We start from the raw sequence: 19626 nt of genomic DNA, 5'->3' as shown, positions 1-19626 counted from the left end.
ACACAAGTTGGTAAAAAGCTCATAGGTTTTAAAATGAATAAGGTAATGCTCTAACCCTGTCCAATGTTATTCGTACACAATTGTACTCAAGTCCAATTCTGTCCTTGCCATACCACATTGAATGCTTACCAGTTTGTCAGGGTCAACTGTCTGCATCCATCTTATGCAGGCACAGATAGATAGGGCCTGCAGGTCAGGTGTCCAGATTATATAGACTGAATCCAACCAACACTGCCTTTCCACTGCCTTTAAGCATTTTAATTATTCAATTAACACTAAATAGTCACACTCAAAAAATTTGTCTTGTTGATTATCAATTTATATTGAAGCTTTTATTTAAATTTTATGTTCAGAGCCTGATCACAGATTGAGAAACTGAGAGCAAATTATATAAACATCAGTAAATTATGTTTTTTTTAAATTTAATTTCGAGATGCAGCCCAATAACAGGCGTTTCCAATCCATGAGCCCGTGCCGCCCAAATACACCCATAAACTTACAAACCCATATGTTTTTGTAGGAATATTTACAAGCATAATTTAAAAACATGATTTAGCAAACATCAAAATGGACAGAAATAAATTCATGGGGTGAAGTGGGTGGAGATGGGGCAGGCAGGAGGTATAAATCACTTAATAAAATAACAAAATTTGGCATGCTATTCTAGATGCAGCAGGATCTGCCAGTTAGCAAAATTGGAACTTAGCAGAGTTTCACCCAACCCTATGATGTGCTTATGTGAGAAGGGCTAAATGATGGCAACCCCCTTTCAAACCAATGTTGCAACCAGCTCAGTTTAGCTCATTACTTCAGTATCAAAAATGAAAAATGTCCAACAAAATGTGTTGATAACAATGTGGTCAACAGCAGGATTTCATCCGCAGAAAGTTTTGGTAACAATCTCAGTCAGTCAGTTTCCTCTACCTACGGTATATATTCAGCATTTTAATTTGGCCGTGGCATATCTGTACAGAATACTGGATATGAGATGGATCTGGCAGGCAGAATAAAGTAAAATCCAAAGAGATTCTACATGTGTATTAAGAATAAAAGATGGGGGGGAAATGCGGTTTGGGGAGAGAATTGATCTCATTATATATCAGCTTGGCTTGTGGAGCTACATGAGAAGGGTGAGATTTCAAATTAATTTTTGTCATCGGTCTTTACTGTAGAAAAGATTATCAATGCTAAGGAATTGAAGCAAATCAGTTACAATGTGCTGGACTATACACTAAATACAAAGGAGAAGATATTGGTAGTCTTGGATTGCAGTAAGGTGTACAGATCCCCAAGGCCAGATCAAGTGAAACCTTTGACACCTTGGGAAGCTGGGAAGAAATTCGAGAGGCCCTTGCTGAGATATTAACATTATCTTTGGCCTTGGGTATAGACTAGACAGTTGATAATATTGTAGCATTATTTAAATAAGGCAGCAAGGATAAGCCAGGTTAGCATGACATCAGTGGTGGTAAAGTTACTGGAGGGGATTCTAAAGGACTGGATCTACCAGGATTTGGATAAAAAAGGCACTGATTAGAGCAGTGGTTTTTAAATTTTCCTTTCCATTCACAAACCACTTTAAATAATCCTTGTGCTCTGTGATTAGTAAGGGATTGCTTAGGGTGGTATGTGAGTGGAAAGAAAAAGTTTGAAAATCACTGTTTTAATCGTACCTAATTGACTCATTGTGTGCACAATTTCATAACTCCAAAGGAAATACGCCAATGACAATTTTTCTCAAGCAAAATATTTCAGTAAAAATTGTGTATAGAGCAGTGGTTCTCAACCTTTTTCCCCCACTCACATACCACCTAAAGTAATCCTTTACTAATCACAGAGCACCTGTGGCATAGGGATTACATAAGGCGGTATGTGAGTGAAAAGAAAAAGTTTGAAAACCACTGGGTTATTGGAAGTCAGGATGGCTTTGTGTGTGGGAGATCATGTCTCACAAATCTGATAAGAGTTTCTGAAGTGAACAAGAGGAGAGATGAGGGCAGGACAGTGAATGCTGTGGATATGAACTTTAGCAAAGTACTTGACAAGGTCCAACATGACAGTTTAGTCTAGAAGGGATAGTAAATCAGCCATGATGAAATGGTGTGGTAGATTTTAGGGGCCTAATGGTCTTGTAGTCTTATGGGTAGATGACATGGGATCAGAGGGATTAGTTGAAACTGGATTAGTTGAAATAGTCAGAGGGTAGTAGTGAAGGTTTGCTTTTCTGATTGGAAGCCGGTGACCAGTGGTGTGGGCTAAGTCCAATGTTGTTCGTTATCTATATCAACAATTTGGATATGTTACAGAGTTTATAGATATGTTTTTGGGTGATAAATTGGGAAAGGTTTGTTAGAGTAGGTTACATACAAACACTTTAAAACAGATCTTATTTGAAATACTGGAGCTCTGCTAATGCTAGACGTATCGGCTCCACAGCTTTTGCAAGAGCTGTGGAGAGCGCTCAAGAGTCTGCACTAATGGATTATTGTTTACAAAAGGCAACAGATGAAAGAGCTTATCGGAGCCGCCTTCTGTATGGAAGGGTACTTGTTGGTCCAAGAGGGTCGTGTGGTTTTACAAGCAGAGAGAGAAAAACAGGCTTTCTCTCAGAGAGAGAGAGAGAAAGACACAGAGATCACTTCTACAGTGTTACAGCCAGCAACAGCAGCTGGGACGGGAACAGGACAAGCTGGCAAGCTTGTGGAAAGCCCTATTTGGAAGAAGGGTTTGTAAGTGCTTTGTTCAGCCTGGTCAAAGCCCTTGTGATTCATGCAAGAGCAGAGGACTTGCTATATAATGTTTCACTTGGAATAAGAGAAACAAAAAGATACTCTGTGGTGACCTGAAAGAAAAAGGTTATCATCTGGAGAACCCTGAAGGGGGCAAGTTTCATCAGCAAGACACTGAAGTGGCTGATTAAAAAGGAATCAGTTGTAAGTGTCCTTGAACAACAAATCTCTCTCTGGAAACCAACAAGAACCTTCCTGAGCAGTAACCATTTATCTTTTGAGCACCAAAGCCTGGTGAACTTCATGAATGTTAAATTCTGTGCACAGTACAAGAATTGCCTGCACCCAGTAAAGTTGGAGGAATGACAAGTGAGATTGGACTCTGAATCAAATAACTTTTCTGAACTTACACACACATTACATGCACGTGCACTTAGAAATTCAAAAGGGGTTAAGTTAGGTTAAGTAAGTCAATAGAGATAAGTTAAAGTTTGATTCTGTTTTCATGTTTAAAGATAATTAAAAGCAACTTTTGTTTAAGTCACCATTTGTCTTGGTGAATATCAATAGGATCGAGATCATTTGGTGAAGTGGGCCAAAGAATGGCAGGTGGAATTTAATTCTGACAAATGTGAGTCATTGTACTTTGGTAAATCAAATCAGGGTAAGACTTGCTCAGTAAATGGCAGGGCACAGGAGAAGGTTGTGGAACAGAGTACAGATGCATTTCCCCCTGAAATTGGTAACTCAGGTGGACAGGGTGTTGAAGGAAGTGTTTGGCACTTTTGGTTTCATTAGGTGTGGTATTGAGTGAAACAGATGTGACCTCAAGATACAGATGAGCAGAATGTTAGAGAGACTACACACAGATGTGTGCAATTCTGGACACCGAACTACAGAAAGGATATCAATAATTTGAAGGAGTGAAGAATAGATTTAGCAGGATGATGCTGGGACTGGAGCGCTTAAGTAATACTGGGAGGTTGAATAGGTTGTGTCTTAATTCTCTGAAGTGTTGGAAGGTGAGGAGGAATTTATGGAGGTTTATAAAATCAGGAGGGGCATTGAAAACATGGATGCTTGTAGTCTTCTTCCCAGAGTGGGCAATTCTAGAACTAGAAGACATCGGTTTAATGTGAATGGAAGAAATATAAGAGGAACCTGAAGGTCAACTTTTTCACTCAGAGAGAATTCCATATCAGGAATAAGTTGCCAGATGAAGTTCTAAAAGCAAGTACAGTAATGACATTCAAAAAGCATTTGGATAGATATATGGATATCTGAGGAATTAGGAAGACATGAAGCAAATGCAGACAAATGGGATTAGCCCAGGATGTCAAATTGGGCCATAGGGCCTGATCTGAGCTGTGTGTCTTCGACTTGGTAGTGCACAGTTGTAACAATATGCCCACCTATGATTTTTAAGAAGGGCAATAAATAAATCACTGGGCATTGATTAATCATCTACTTTGCCCAGGCAAAGTGTCAGAAGGATGGATTTCGCAAATCAACTGCTTAACTTGAGCAGTGTCATGAGGGAGAACAGTTCAAGTGGTCCTCTAGTTGGCCAATCCACAAAACCCCTGAAGAGTGGAGACAGGGAACTCAAATATTGATTGTGCTACACTCCTTGGTAATAAATCTTTGCAATTGCATAAGGGATTTGTATGGACTCCCAGCACAACACCTGAAAATACACACAAATGAAAATATTGTCAAGGTGATCCTCTGGGAGTAGTGATCTAATTTAGGATGCAAAACTGAGTCATTTTGGCCTTTGAAATATAATGAATTGGAATCAAGCAGTTTGGGCTTTTTGCTCTTAACCTATTGTTTTATTCTGAATGCATAAACTACAGACTATATTCTTGTTAATGAGTTTACTATCATATATACATTGTGCATTAACAATGAAATCCTTGATGCAGCCAAACAGATATACAAGATACACAAAGAAAAATTAAAAATGGAAGCATTGCCAGAGCTGCTGTACTGGTGCAGACACAGGAGAATGGGGTGTGGCGACGCAGCACTGTTCCACAGGGTCCTACTGCCTGGTCCTAATGCCAATGGCTCAATACTGGTTTTTAGCAGCTTGTTAGAGGATCCAATTTTGTATTTTTAACAGCTTATAACCATGAGTTCTGTGCCTAAGATGGAGGTGTCAGTGCTGGACTGCATACCACAAGAAGTTGCAAACTCAGGGGGAGCAGCAGACTAGCACAGAAATGGGAGAAAAACACCCTCCATGGAGATGCCTGGGAGACAATCCTGCAGGGAGAGGACTATGGCAGCAGACTAGTGTGGGTCTCAGTGGCTGAAGGATCCACACAGGCTGCAGGCTAATGCCGACTTGCGGTTGAAGGGCCCACACAAACAGCAGGTCACGGAGACTGGTTTATGGGAACCAGGTTATCTGAACTGGGATTCAATAGGGTGCTGAGGGCAAGAAGGGCTCCCGAAGGCCTCGGCCGCTGAAGGCTTCATCGTCACATCAGAGGATTGGATTTGAAGCTCGGGGTGCCAATGGTCTGCGGGGCTGCAAAGGTTGCGGGAGAGCTAGAGGTGAATCCACGGACACTCAGTGTCTCTGAAGATGCTCCCTTTTGCTTTGCTTTTTCTTATTGTTATGGGCAATAGGCAATGCTTATGGTGACTATTTGCTTTATGGCAGGTAAAAGTTGAAGTATATCACATATATTACATTTTTTGTATTATTAAGTGACAATAAAAGGGAATCTTTGATCTCAAGTAGTATACATTAAAGCAGCTCAATACAGGAACGGATAATATGTATAAAGGAGAGCTAGATGATGAAACAGTCACAGGTACAGTTCATACAGGAGTAAAAAAACTGCTATTCCAACAGCACAAGCAAGTTCTGAAGGAGTTCATGGTTAGGGTAATAATGGGATATTCAAGAACATGATTGCCATTGAACCAAGAGATGCTGAACTTTAGACTTCTGTACTTCCTTCACAAAGGAAGACAACTTTCTGGACAGGGTGATGGGGTTCTTTTATGACTTTGGTTGCCTTCTTGAGGTAGCACCTTACTTAGATGTCTTCAAATGATAAAGGTCAGAGTCCGTGATGGACTTGGCTATATTCTACAGCCTTCTGCATTCCTAGACACGAATTGCCAATACAGCCTGTGACGCAACCAATTAGTAGATGTTCCACAGTACAATTCAACAAATTTCATCGCGATCAAAGGCAGCATGGATATCGTAGCAAAGTTGTTACAGCGCCAATGACTGGGGTTTAAATCCAGCCTTGTCTGTAAGTAATTTTAACATTCTACCCATGTCTACGTGAGTTTCCACTGGGTGCTATGGTTTCCATCCACCGTTCAAAAAACTTACTTAAGTTGTGGTCAGTTGAGTATAATTGGGTGGCACAGGCTCGTGATCCAAAAGGGTTTGTTACCATGTTGCATGTCTAAATTTAAAATTTATTAAATCTCCTCAGGCTTTTGCAAAACTTGAGGCTATTTTGTACCTCTTCACAGTTCCCTTGACATGCTGGCTCTAGGAACTTGAAGGTACTAAAACTCCCCACCACCATCGCATCAATAAAGACATATCGGTCTCCCCTTCCTAAAATCCACAATAAACTCCTTGGACTTGCTGACATGGAAAGCAAGATTGTTGTGTCATGGGTGTAGAGTGAGTATAGCAACAAGCTAAACACACATCCATGAGGTGTGCCCATGTTAATTGTCAATGAGGAAGAGGCATTGTTTCTTCAGGCAGGAAATTAGAACCCTCAAGACTACACTGCATTTTACCATTTCAGTTATCTGAAATTATAAACTGACTGACTAAACTGACATGATCTGATGAAAGGACATTGACCGGTGCTGTTCATATTTATCTCTACACAGATGTTACTTCATCTTCTTTGTTTTTCTTTCAGATTTATAGTAACTGCAGTATTCTATGTTACAAAGTTACATAAATTTTTGTCGTTGGGGATAGAGAGCAAAAAAAATCACTCATCTCCTGCAGACAAAACAGCTGTGATTACCATGCCTTCAAAATCCTGTCTCAGCATGCACCACCATCATTTTCAAAATTCAGTTTCTCTGTCTCCACACAATCATACATATTTCTTTGTTCTCTCCAACCCTCCTGCTATCTAAAATATTCTTGATTTCCAATATTTTCCAGAGCTAATGTAAGACTGTAGACCTGCAGCATTAACTCTCTCCATTCATACAGCCAGATCTGAGTGTTTCTAACATTTTCTCCCTTATTTAAGTATCCTGCAGTTTCAATAAAAACCTGTGATTATTAAAGGTTGATCAGTGCAGCCATAATCAGAGGATTGCAGCAGGCATACAATTATTTTTTTAAATAAACAAGAAAAAAGAGCATGAAGATAAAATTAAACATGAATGACAAAATACTGTACTGCTCAGTCAACTAATTCCTACATAGCAAGTTTCCATTATTGATGAAGATTTTCATACCTGTTGAGTAACTTTCTTTTATGTTGTAATTTTAAATAATGCCAGGAGGTTACATTATTGCCTCAAGATATCAGTTTTACATTTTGGAGATCAAATGATATTTGTGTAATGCACACAAACCTAAAATGGACTGGATCATGCTGACCCGGATCAACCCACCTCACCTGAATCACTGCCCACATTCCCCACATCAGCACAAACCTGGGCCAAATGCAAAGGGCATATCTCTGCACCCGGAGTCTGCTGAAACCCAAAGAATGATCACTTCCTGTGGAAATGCATGCAGAGGTTTGGTGTTTTAGTTCTGCACATTTATAAGCTGATAGGAAAAGTCTGCTGACCTCTATAACATTGAACTTAAGATAAATGCCATCTTACTTTGCACAACAAATTATAACTGCATTCCAGTGTGTACCATTTATCTTGATGGCACTAAGTAGGTTTTCGAGGAGGATTTTAGGGATTATGAATACTATTTAGACTGTTACCAGGGACCACAAATTGGATCTCTCACAAAGGCCGACTGATGATTGATGTACATGAGTGGACTGCAAAAGAAGAACGAGCAGCTCCACTATGCAGAACAAATAAGCTTGTCAAAATATTTGGAGCAATTCCGATTTTACCAAGCAAATGAAATACCCTGAGATGACAGAGAGAATTGGTTTCTAACACTTTCATTACCTCCAGAGATCCTTTGGCAGAATATGCTGCATAGGAATAAAGAAGGTCATTCTTCTCCTTTGTCCCACGTGGGGCTGAGGGTAGAGTACTGCATTGCTGTCCACTGGGATAAAAGCACTGGCTGCTGTTTGTCAGAATGATTTTGTTTTGGTCTGTATCAGGCAAGCTGAGAAGAACTGTGTAATTTATTAGGCGGATTTCTGTTAAACCAGTTGCAGTCCATTGTTCCATTATATGTGCTGTAGAATTCCCCTGGTCTGACTCAGCAGCAAATAATGTAAAATTCCTAAATAAGAGAAAGAAAATAATTACTTCCAAAGTTCATCACTTAAAAAAAATGTACAGAAACTACGTCTACACAAATAAATTTTGAGATTAAAACACATAGAAACCAAGTTGTATTGTGATAATTCACTATTTTTATACTTTACATTGCAAATGTCAAATTTGTTAATTTTAAGATTTTAATTTTTTTATTTAAAAAAGAATTTGGACATACAGCAAGATTACAGGCCCCCCAGTTCATGAACCCATGCTACCTAAATACATCAATTGACCTATAATCCCTGTATTGTTTGAAGGGTGGTAGGAAACTGAAACACCTAGATGAAACCCATACAGACATGGGGAGAATGTACAAACTCCTTACAGAGAGTGCCAGATTCAAACCCAGGTTACTGGCGCGGTAATAGCATTGTGCCAACCAACACGTTAATCGTGCCACCAAGACAGTCAATTTCTTACCAAGTTTCACAGGGAAAGAAAACCAGTGTTCAGTATTCAACCAGACGTAGTATTGAAAATAATGAGGGAAGGGATAGAGAAGAAAATGAACAGGAGATATGAGAAAAGAAAAGGAGAAAGAAGAGGAATAATTACTGAGAGAGGAGTGACAGAACAATGGAAGGAAAAGGATATTAAATAAAGGGATACGAATAAAAGATTCAGGAGAAAGATGCAGAGAAGACAAAGTCAGGAAATTCAGATAGAAAGGAATAACAAGGGTAGAAAAGAGGGATGAAGATAGAAACAAAGGAGAAAAATAAGATGAACACAGAATTGAAAATAATCACAGCCTAAGAATGGTGATCAGCCACCTTTTCAGCATTACGGAAGACCAATCCAACAATGTGGGAAGAGGCAGGAGGGGGACAAGTGGGGCTTGAGAGAAAAAATTCTCAGTTGTAGGATCACAAAAATATCAAACCTTTTAATGTATGGGGGCAGCAATGAGGGAGCTCCACAACTGGACGTCGCAAAGATCAAACATTCAACAGCACAATCTTTCCAATCAGCATCAGTGCAGAGAAAGAATGGTCTATTTTCACAGTCAATGTCATGATGTTACCATCTCTAAAAGCACCATGTTGGTACAGGAGAGACAGCTTAGTTGTACAATAAATGTTGAAAGTCATAAAGTGAAGAAACCAATTCTGCAACGAGATTTTGCTTTGGTCAGAGGAAGCTCATTGTTCTGTATTTTCTCATTCAAAACAACTTAGGAATTAGTAACCAAATGATCTTTATCAGTTTCTTCCAGATGGATGTTCATAAAATTAGAAGAGGCATAGATAAGGTAGAAATAAGTTTTCAAGCAGCATATGTTGGATGAATCATCATTTTGTGGAGCTGAGCAGACTCAACATATTCCAGTCAATACCCACCGAGGCTTTACTACAAGCAACAAAGCATTCGGAAATTTGTGAAGCTGGGTACAGAGCTATGGTTTTTGAAGCCAGTTTTGATTTAGAGTACCTTACAAAGCCTGTTAGATGTACATAAAAAGCAGACCCATTGTTAGTTTCCAATGTTCCCTGTTCTTGGAGAGCTTTTATAAATAACTTGGACAAGATGTTGTGGATAGTATAGAAGGGTATTGTAGCTTACAACCGGATACAGTCAGGATGCAGAGAAGTGGCAGATGGGGTTCAACCTGAATAAGTATGAAGTGATGCATTTTGGTAAGCAGGTAAGTTTTTTTTTCCTCAGAGAAAGGTGGGTGCCTGCAATTCAATGCTGATGGTGGTAGTGGATATTGATACAATAGGGATGTTTAAAAAAGACAGATAGGCACAATATTGTGGGCTGAAAGGCCTGTACTGTGCTGTAATTCTATGTTCCAATAAAGATCTTTAATAGGTTAACCAAAGAAGAAAGGTAAATATCAATTATTCAATTTTAACAGTGCTAAGTGAAAAAAACAAGATTTTATTCTTCTAATACAATTATCATGCAAAGTACAGTACAAGAATCAAGTCTCACTCAGTTTACCAACTTCAGAAACACAGGTTTACAATATTGACATATTTTCCTTGTGACAATTCAATTGGCTTATCCAGAATAAAAACTATAGCTTGTGTTTCCAATTCTTTCGTGAAAATTAACAAGGGAAGGACAGGAGTTCTGCACAGAAGCATCGAGTTCATACAATTATCTACACATTCACCAAATTTGCCACTCTTGTCAAATTTCGGTTTGTGATCTCCTTTGGGCTTTGAGCAATTGCCATCATAGCAACAGATCAAAATATTATCTCAGTCAACAAAGGAGATTGGATCTGAGGAAGCCAATACAACCATTTAGTTAAAACACCATTTGTTCAACAAATACAGTGTTTTAAAATAAAATTATGCATATTAAAGACTCCATTAAACTGGCTTGATGGGCTCAGATGTTTTATGCAATTATCCAAATGCTATTTAGAAGAAACCTATTGTAAAATGTGCTTTGAGGCTGCAAGAACCAATTCCAAACAGTAGACATCCAGGAGATTGGAGATGCTGGAATTTGAAGCCAAACACAATCTGCTCGAGGAATGCAGCACATCAAAGAGCATAATTGGGAAAAAAAGAATGGTGAACATTTTGAGCCAAAACTCATCATCAGGACAGAGGATAGTTAGTGCAGAAGCCACTGTAGGGAGGACAGGGTGGCGGTGGTGGTGGTGAGACAGTCACCCCTTTCCTCAGTCCTGATGAAGAGTTTTGACTCAAAACATCGACCATTCTTTTTCCGCATTGATGCGGTTTGACCCGCTAAGTTCCTACAGCAAATTGTGTTTTAATTCAAAAATGTTATTGGAATATTAGCTTTTTATCTCAAGAAAAGTGAAATTAAATAAAGCTGGCAATAAAGGGTAGTCTTGTGTACTTGACCTATTCAATTGAAAAGGTGCAGAAACTTGTCCATTTGTCACAATTTTTGCTCTGGGGTTTTCATATAATGCCTTAACCCAATTTATAAAGACCTGTCCCAGACCAAAAATATCAACTAAGACTTTAAGCAAAAAGTTCAATTCACGTAATGAAATGACTTTTCTGCATCTAAGGCTAAATTGCAGGCTTAAATTCCTCCTTTTCAAAAAAAAAATGAATTAAGCTAATCAATCTTGCGACATTATCTGCTGACAGTCATTTTATACTAAACCTGTCTGGCCCATATGGATTAATTTCAGTAAGTATTTAGCTAGTCTATTTGCTAAAATTTTGGCAACAATTTTGTAATCCGCATTTAATAAAGAGATTCTCCTATATGATAATGGTTTTAATGCTGTCCATCCTTCTTTGGTATTAGAGCGATAATTGCAGTTGAAAAAATATCCAGAAGAGAATGTGATTCCACTACTTGACTTCTTTCTTTGGCTTGGCTTCGCGGACAAAGATTTATGGAGGGGGTAAAAGTCCACGTCAGCTGCAGGCTCGTTTGTGGCTGACAAGTCCGATGCGGGACAGGCAGACACGGTTGCAGCGGCTGCAGGGGAAAATTGGTGGGTTGGGGTTGGGTGTTGGGTTTTTCCTCCTTTGCCTTTTGTCAGTGAGGTGGGCTCTGCGGTCTTCTTCAAAGGAGGTTGCTGCCCGCCAAACTGTGAGGCGCCAAGATGCACGGTTTGAGGCGAGATCAGCCCACTGGCGGTGGTCAATGTGGCAGGCACCAAGAGATTTCTTTAGGCAGTCCTTGTACCTTTTCTTTGGTGCACCTCTGTCACGGTGGCCAGTGGAGAGCTCGCCATATAACACGATTAACACCTCCACAAAAGGAGGAATCAACAAGTCCTTAAATTTCTTATAAAACTCTGGTGGAAAACCATCTTCCCCCAGTGACTTATTACTCTGTAGTGAACTCAACACCTCACTGACTTCTCTTGCAGTAAATGATGCATCCAAAGCTCTTTGCTCCTCAATAGTTCATCTAGGTAAATCTATTTGAGAGTGGAACTTATCAATCTTACTTTCATCTTCATTTTAGTGATAGAACCCTTAGATGAATTAATACAGTCAGACCTTGATATTAAAGGTATTAAAGTTAATCAAGAGGAATATAAAATAAATGTATTTGCAGAAGATGTCTTGATATATTTGACTGATCCCTTGAGTGGAAATTATATATACTGTAAAACAGTTACTCAGTTTAAATGGACAGATACAAGTATTAAGTATTTGGGTATTCAAGTGGACAAAGATTTAAATAATTTGTGGAAGTTAAATTATCTGTCATTACTTAAGAAAATTATAGATGATTTGAATAGATGGAACATGTTACCAATAACTTTAAATGGTAGAGTAAACTGTATTAAGATTAATATTTTTCCTCGACCCTTTTCAATCAATTCAAATTTCAATCCCTCAAAACATTTTTAAAGATTTATAGATGAATATAAGGAATTTTTTCTGGAAAGGTAAAATGGTGAGGGTTTCTTTGGAAAAATTAACTTGAAAGTTTGATATGCGAGACTTGCAACTCCGTAATTTTAAAAATTATTATAGGACTGTCTAATTGAGATTTATTAATGGATTGTTTGACTGAGATAATGAACTCAATAAAATCGGAGAAATGAATTCACAGAATTTTATTTATAAATGAATTCTAAATTATTCACTGGAGTTACAGATACCCCAATTTTGAAACATTTGATTGAGATCTGGAGTAAGATTGATCAAGAAATAGGTTTAAGAGGTTGCATTGATTGAACTTTCAATTACCAGATTTGTGTTTTAGGTGTGGTCAGGAGGTTGGTACATTTTTGCATTCTACATGGCAGTGTCCTAAGGTAAAACCTTTCTGGCTTGATGTGAGTAACTTATTAGAATGAATAACAGAGATTAAATACCCGCAGGATCCAATGCTATTTCTTTTAGGTAATATTAAAGGCATTACACCTAAATTAAAATTAAATATCTATCAAATAAATTTTTAAAAATTTCCTTAGCAGTATCTAGAAAATGTATTGCTTCAACTTGGAAATCACATACAGACTTAGGAATGGAGAGATAGAATGTGGAAATTTGTTGGATACAATGACAAACTTGCATATAGCTTAAGGAATAGATATATATTTTGGAAAATATGGCACCCATATTTGCAGAGTGTAAGAATGAATATTTAATCATTTCTCCGGTAACCTCAATCTTTGGTGACCTCCTTCATTTGATGGTAAATATGATTTCTGGAAAGTACTCTCTCAACAATCTCTGGTCTCTATTCTTTCATCCTGTATTATTTCATTATTTCTTGGAGCTTTAGGGGGAGGAGGGTGGGTGTGTGTGTGTGTGTTACATACATACATACATACATATATATATATATATATATATATATAGATATATATATCTATATATATATACACACACACACACATATATATATATACACACACATATACATGCACACACATATACACGCTCACACATATACACACACACATATATCTTGCAGCGGTTGCAAGGGAAAATTGGTTGGTTGGGGTTGGGTGTTGGGTTTTTCCTCCTTTGTCTTTTGACAGTGAGGTGGGCTCTGCGGTCTTCTTCAAACGAGGTTGCTGCATGCTGAACTGTGAGGCGCCAAGATGCACGGTTTGATGCGATATCAGTCCACTGGCGGTGGTCAATGTGGCAGGCACCAAGAGATTTCTTTAGATTTCTTGTACCTCTTCTTTGGTGCACCTCTGTCTCAGTGGCCAGTGGAGAGCTCGCCATATAACACGATCTTGGGAAGGCGATGGTCCTCCATTCTGGAGACGTGACCTACCCAGTGCAGTTGGATCTTCAGCAGCGTGGATTCGATGCTGTTGGCCTCTGCTATCTCGAGTACTTCGATATTGGAGATGAAGTCGCTCCAATGAATGTTGAGGACGGAGCAGAGACAACGCTGGTGGAAGCGTTCTAGGAGCCATAGGTGATGCCGGTAAAGGACTCATGATTCGGAGCCGAACAGGAGTGTGGGTATGACAACGGCTCTATATACGCTAATCTTTGTGAGGATTTTCAGTTGGTTGTTTTTCCTGACTCTTTTGTGTAGTCTTCCAAAGGCGCTATTTGCCTTGGCGAGTCTGTTGTCTATCCTTGCATCCGATGCATCACCTTCGTGATGCCATCATCATCACTCTGTACAAAAACAAAGGCGAGAAATCAGACTGCTCAAACTACAGGGGATTCATGCTGCTCTCCATTGCAAGCAAAATCTTCGCTAGGATTCTCCTAAATAGAATAATACCTAGTGTCGCCGAAAATGTTCTCCCAGAATCACAGTGTGGCTTTCGCGCAAACAGAGGAACTACTGAAATGGTCTTTGCCCTCAGATAGCTCCAAGAAAAGTGCAGAGAACAAAACAAAGGACTCTACATCACCTTTATTGACCTCACCAAAGCCTTCGACACCGTGAGTAGGAAAGGGCTTTGGCAAATACTAGAGCGCCTCGGATGCCCCCCAAAGTTCCTCAACATGGTTATCCAACTGCAGGAAAACCAACAAGGTCGGGTCAGATACAGCAATGAGCTCTCTGAACCCTTCTCCATTAACAATGGCGTGAAGCAAGGCTGCGTTCTCGCACCAACCCTCTTTTCAATCTTCTTCAGCATGATGCTGAAACAAGCCATGAAAGACCTCAACAATGAAGACGCTGTTTACATCCGGTACCGCACGGATGGCAGTCTCTTCAATCTGAGGCCCCTGCAAGCTCACACCAAGACATAAGAACAACTTGTCCGTGAACTACTCTTTGCAGACGATGCCGCTTTAGTTGCCCATTCAGAGCCAGCTCTTCAGCGCTTGACGTCCTGTTTTGCGGAAACTGCCAAAATGTTTGGTCTGGAAGTCAGCTTGAAGAAAACTGAAGTCCTCCATCAGCCAGCTTCCCACCATGACTACCAGCCTCCCCACATCTCCATCGGGCACACAAAACTCAAAACGGTCAACTAGTTTACCTATCTCGGCTGCACACACATATATACCCACATACCCACACACACACACACACACACACACACACACACACACACACACACACACACACACATATATATATATATATATACACACACACACACAAATACATATACACACACACACACACACACACACACACACACACACATATATATATATACCACATGTATATTGGATTCGACTATTTTAAAGATTTGCATTATAAATTTTATTTGGTGATTAAAACATATATAAAATATTGAAAAATCGTGACATTCAAAAGTGAGGAAGCAATGTTTCAGACTCAGAGTGGAGATTTGCATGCTGAATAACTAGAAAGATAGTATAATTGGCATTATCCAGCACTCAAACAACTGGAAACTCAAACAACCAGCAAAAAAAAATTGAGGAAATAAATACATAAAATTAAAATAAATAAGAATAAATAAAGTTTTCAATAAAAGTTTCAAATTACACAAATAAAAGTTCCCAATCCCTTGGGAGCAAACATTCAGCCAGCAGAGCGCACCAGCCGTGCCCCGCCCACAGCATCTGTTTGAATAAAGTTTCAATAAAGTTGTATCCAAATAAAATGCCCAGGATGAAGAGCGAGGAGTCACGTGATGGAGTAGTGGCCGATAGGAGAATACCAACTCTCTCCAGAAAAGAAGAAATGGCACGCACCCAAGAAGGAAAAAGCAGAAACAAAGGGGGAAAAAAGAAGAAAAGACACTGGAAGAGAAAGGAGAAGGCCTTACCTGCATGAAGAGGCAGGGAGCCGTCGTGGAGAGAGGAGTCCACTCCCCGAGGTTGGTGGCGACACTGCAGAGTCGCGACTTCCCGACTGCTGGACTGCAAAAATGGCTCTCTGAGCTAAACAGAAGTGCGCAATGCACACACTAAGGAAAAAGAAAACACCGATGGGAGGGGGACCCAGCTGAGGAGTGAACTAACACAGCATGACCAGCTGAGAGATGCCTGACAGCAGGGCTCTCAGCTGGAAGAAGAGGTAAGCAACAGGAAAGGGAGTGATAGAAAAGAAAAACAGCAACAGGAGGCCCAACAAATAACTAACCCAGAAGAGGACCAACAGCAAGAAGCCATGCAAAACAACGCCCAGCAAACTGAGGCAAGCAGCTCAACAAGAAAGACAGAAGAGACACAGATACAAAGAAGTAGAAGAAACAAACACAGGTGCAGACACAGAAAAGGAAGACCAAGCTCTGCACAGAGGAATAGAAGGTAAAATAGATGGACAGTATATAGATTTAAAAAATTTCAAGAACAAATGAAAGCATTAAAAGAATGGTTGACATTAGAATTTAGTGAAATAAAAAGAAAAATGAAAAGTACAGAAGAAAAAGTGAGTAGAATAGAGCTGGTCATGACAGAAATAGAGAAAAGATTAGAAAATGTAGAAGAACGAGAAATAACTATAGAAGTGGAAGTGAATGACAAGAAGAAAATTGGAAGACAGTGACAAAAAAGTTAAAGGGTCACAAGAGTTGTTAGCTCAGAAGATTGATATAATGGAAAACTATAGTAGGTGAAACAACATAAAGATAGTGGGCCTAAAGGAAGATGAAGAAGGCACAAATATGAAAGAATTTATAAAAGAATGGACCCCAAAGGTCCTGGGAATCCCAGAAATACAGGAAGGAATGGAAATCGAAAGGGCACACAGAACACTAGTCCTGAAACCACAGCCACAACAAAAACCAAGATCCAATTTAGTAAAATTTCTGAGATACACAAGAGAAAATATACTGGAGAGGGCAAGGAATAAAATTAGAGAAGACAAAAAACCATTGGAATACAAGGGACAAAAAAATTTTTTTTACCCAGACATAAGTTTTGAACTCCTAAAGAAGAGGAAGGAGTTTAACACAGCAAAATCGATCCTATGGAAAAAAGGCTATAAATTTATGTTAAGATATCCAGCTGTGCTTAAAATATTTATACTGGGGGAGCAAAACAGACTGTTCTCGGATCTGGAGAAAGCACGAGAATTTGCAGAATGCCTGCAGGACAGAAGGAGAGATGAAGAGATGTAACAAGAACGAAGAACGAAAACAAACTACACATAAAGATGTAAAAATAATGTATAAGTAAGAACTAAAGAAGGAAAAGAAAAGGGAAAGAAGGGGGAAAAAAAGAGGGTGAGCTTTGTTAAATGTGAAGATAAAAGTCTTTTCTGGAGGGGGTTGGGTGGGAGAGAATAACAATCACTGCGAAATCAGTTGATGCTTACGAGTGGGTTTGCAATCCAAATGGAGAGAGAGTTGTGGTGACCCGGCAAGGGACAAGGGGCAACTCAGAGAGGGGTTGGGGGGGGGGACACTTGGGGTTAAGGGAATTTTAGATGTGGGAGTTGTTGAAATATTTTATGTTTTAGAAGTGTTGTCATATATTGAGTTCAAAAAGGGAAAACTGAGAGATGAAAATGGGGAAAAAGGGGAAGGTGGTGGTGAGGAAGTGGAAATGAGGTGTAAACAGAGTATGAGATGGCCATGTTGAACTATATGACTATAAATATTAATGGAATACATAACCAAATTAAAAATGAAGAGGCTATTAAATTTACTGAAAAAAGAAAAAATAGATATAGCATTTGTGCAGGAAACGCATCTAACTGAAGTGGAACACAATAAATTAAAGAGAGACTGGGTAGTGTAAGGTAAAACATCATGAGATGGGAATGTGTAAGGAGTTACCCTGTGCAGGGCTGTAACAAGATGTGAATGCATCCTTGTACTTACAAGATAAGAGAGACATTGATGGATTGAGAGGCAGGAAGCTAGCAGGGAAAGGATAGCAACAGTTTTAGTCATTGGACAAGTAATGATATGATGATGTTCTAAGCACGTATCCAAGGGTATAAAAAAATCACCATTTTGCTGATAACGGCAGAATGCATTCTCCGACTAACATTGTTAGTTGCAAGTGTTACAATCCGGTAATAAAGAACAAAGAACCCTGATTTCGACTCAGTCTGGTGTTTGTCTCACTCATTCATGAACAAAGCAGACCTAACAGTAGGGCACGTAGCCCAGGATGAAGAGCCGGCAGATGCCATTCCCTGCTGGGATGACTTTCCCAAGGTGACCTATATCATCACCTCATCTTTATTAAGCCTTTATCTATAAAGTTGTAGTTGTATACCACCGAGACACAAGGATGAAGAGCCTGTCAATGCTGCTCCCTACTGGGGCAACTCTCTCAAATTATCTCCCTATCTCTGCTGACAAATAATCTATATCTTTATTAGTATTAGGTATATTAGTAAGGCTTTATCTATAAATTTGGGGGAGCAGGGGTTAATTACGATGATGGTGGGATGGTTAGTACAAAACTGTTATGGTGCCAATGACTGGGGTTCGAAATTAAATTTTGTAAGTAATGGAAATTACTTGATTAAAGTGAACTTTATATAATTAAAGATTACAATAGATGTTTTTCAAATTACTTTGCATTTTGCACTTTTTTGCTTTCAAATGATTTATTCTTAATGCAGGTGTTTTTGTTAGACATTGCAAGAGTCAGCTGGAAAATCCATATTTACAGCGCCCACAATCCCTGCAGGTGCCGGATAATGGGGATTTTAATGTATATGTAAGATTTGAAAGATGGACATGAGAGAATAATGCTTGAGATTAAAGGATTAAACCATGAGAACTAATTGAATGAACTTGGCCTGCATTCCCTTGAGTTAGAAGGCTGGGTGTAATAAAATATTAATCTCCAGATTTAAGTTGTAAACTCAACAAAACTGTTAATGCTAAGTTTCATTGCATCATGAAACCAGCAACAAAGTCTTGAGTCGGTGTTGTTGAATGCAGAATACAGAAATTATTGTCAGTGAGCCTGCTCCTCTACATGGTGATAAAGCCTGCATAATCTTTTATGAAATTACTGAATTGACAAGAATTTCACCAATTTAATAAACAATCTCACCACAAAAAAAACCTTGACTATAATAGGTCTTATTGAATTACCAAGCAATAATTACCATACAAAACTTTCCCACTCATATAAAACAATTGTTTTGTGCAAATTTAATTCCCACTGAATGAAGTTATTATTCCATCATTCTGGTTTTTTTTAAAAGGTTTAATAGTTTAGCCATTTAGTTCACATTCGATCCGAATCTCAATTGTATGCTTCTAGGTTATTTCTTAAATTTAAATTTTTAAATTTTAAATTTTAGACATACAGCATGTTTAACAGGCCATTTTGGCCCAAAAGTCCATGCCACCCAATTAATTAACCTACAACCCCTCAGGGAAAACCCACACAGACACAGGGAGAATATACAAACTCCTTACAGACAGCGCGGATTTGAACCCAGGTCCCGATCACTGGCGCTGTAAAGGCACTAACCGCTACACCAACTGTGCCACCCATCCACAATAAATGTTTTTAGAGAACACACAATCCCGGAGTCTTGTGTGGAGCCACAGAATCTCCTGTCAGTTCCCCTAACTATTGTGTGTCCTCTCACTATTGTTCTGTCTGACCTCACCCTTCTCTGCTGAGCCTGA

General features: G+C 39.1%; 1 protein-coding gene across 13 annotated transcripts in view; it reads right to left on the bottom strand.

Annotated features, from left to right (window-relative positions):
- LOC138742470 (inactive N-acetylated-alpha-linked acidic dipeptidase-like protein 2) overlaps nucleotides 1–19626 on the bottom strand; it is a 658708-nt gene that overhangs the window by 322585 nt on the left and 316497 nt on the right. For all 13 annotated transcript variants that reach the window (XM_069896945.1, XM_069896944.1, XM_069896943.1 and 10 more), the window contains one exon: nucleotides 7887–8172. In XM_069896945.1, the coding sequence (XP_069753046.1) occupies nucleotides 7887–8172 (286 nt within the window). The remainder of the gene's footprint in view (nucleotides 1–7886; nucleotides 8173–19626) is intronic.

The sequence above is a fragment of the Narcine bancroftii genome, chromosome 9, assembly GCF_036971445.1.
Source record: "Narcine bancroftii isolate sNarBan1 chromosome 9, sNarBan1.hap1, whole genome shotgun sequence".
NCBI lineage: Eukaryota > Metazoa > Chordata > Chondrichthyes > Torpediniformes > Narcinidae > Narcine > Narcine bancroftii.
The sequence above is the reverse complement of the archived record's forward strand: the minus strand, read 5'-3'. Positions and strand labels throughout refer to the sequence as shown.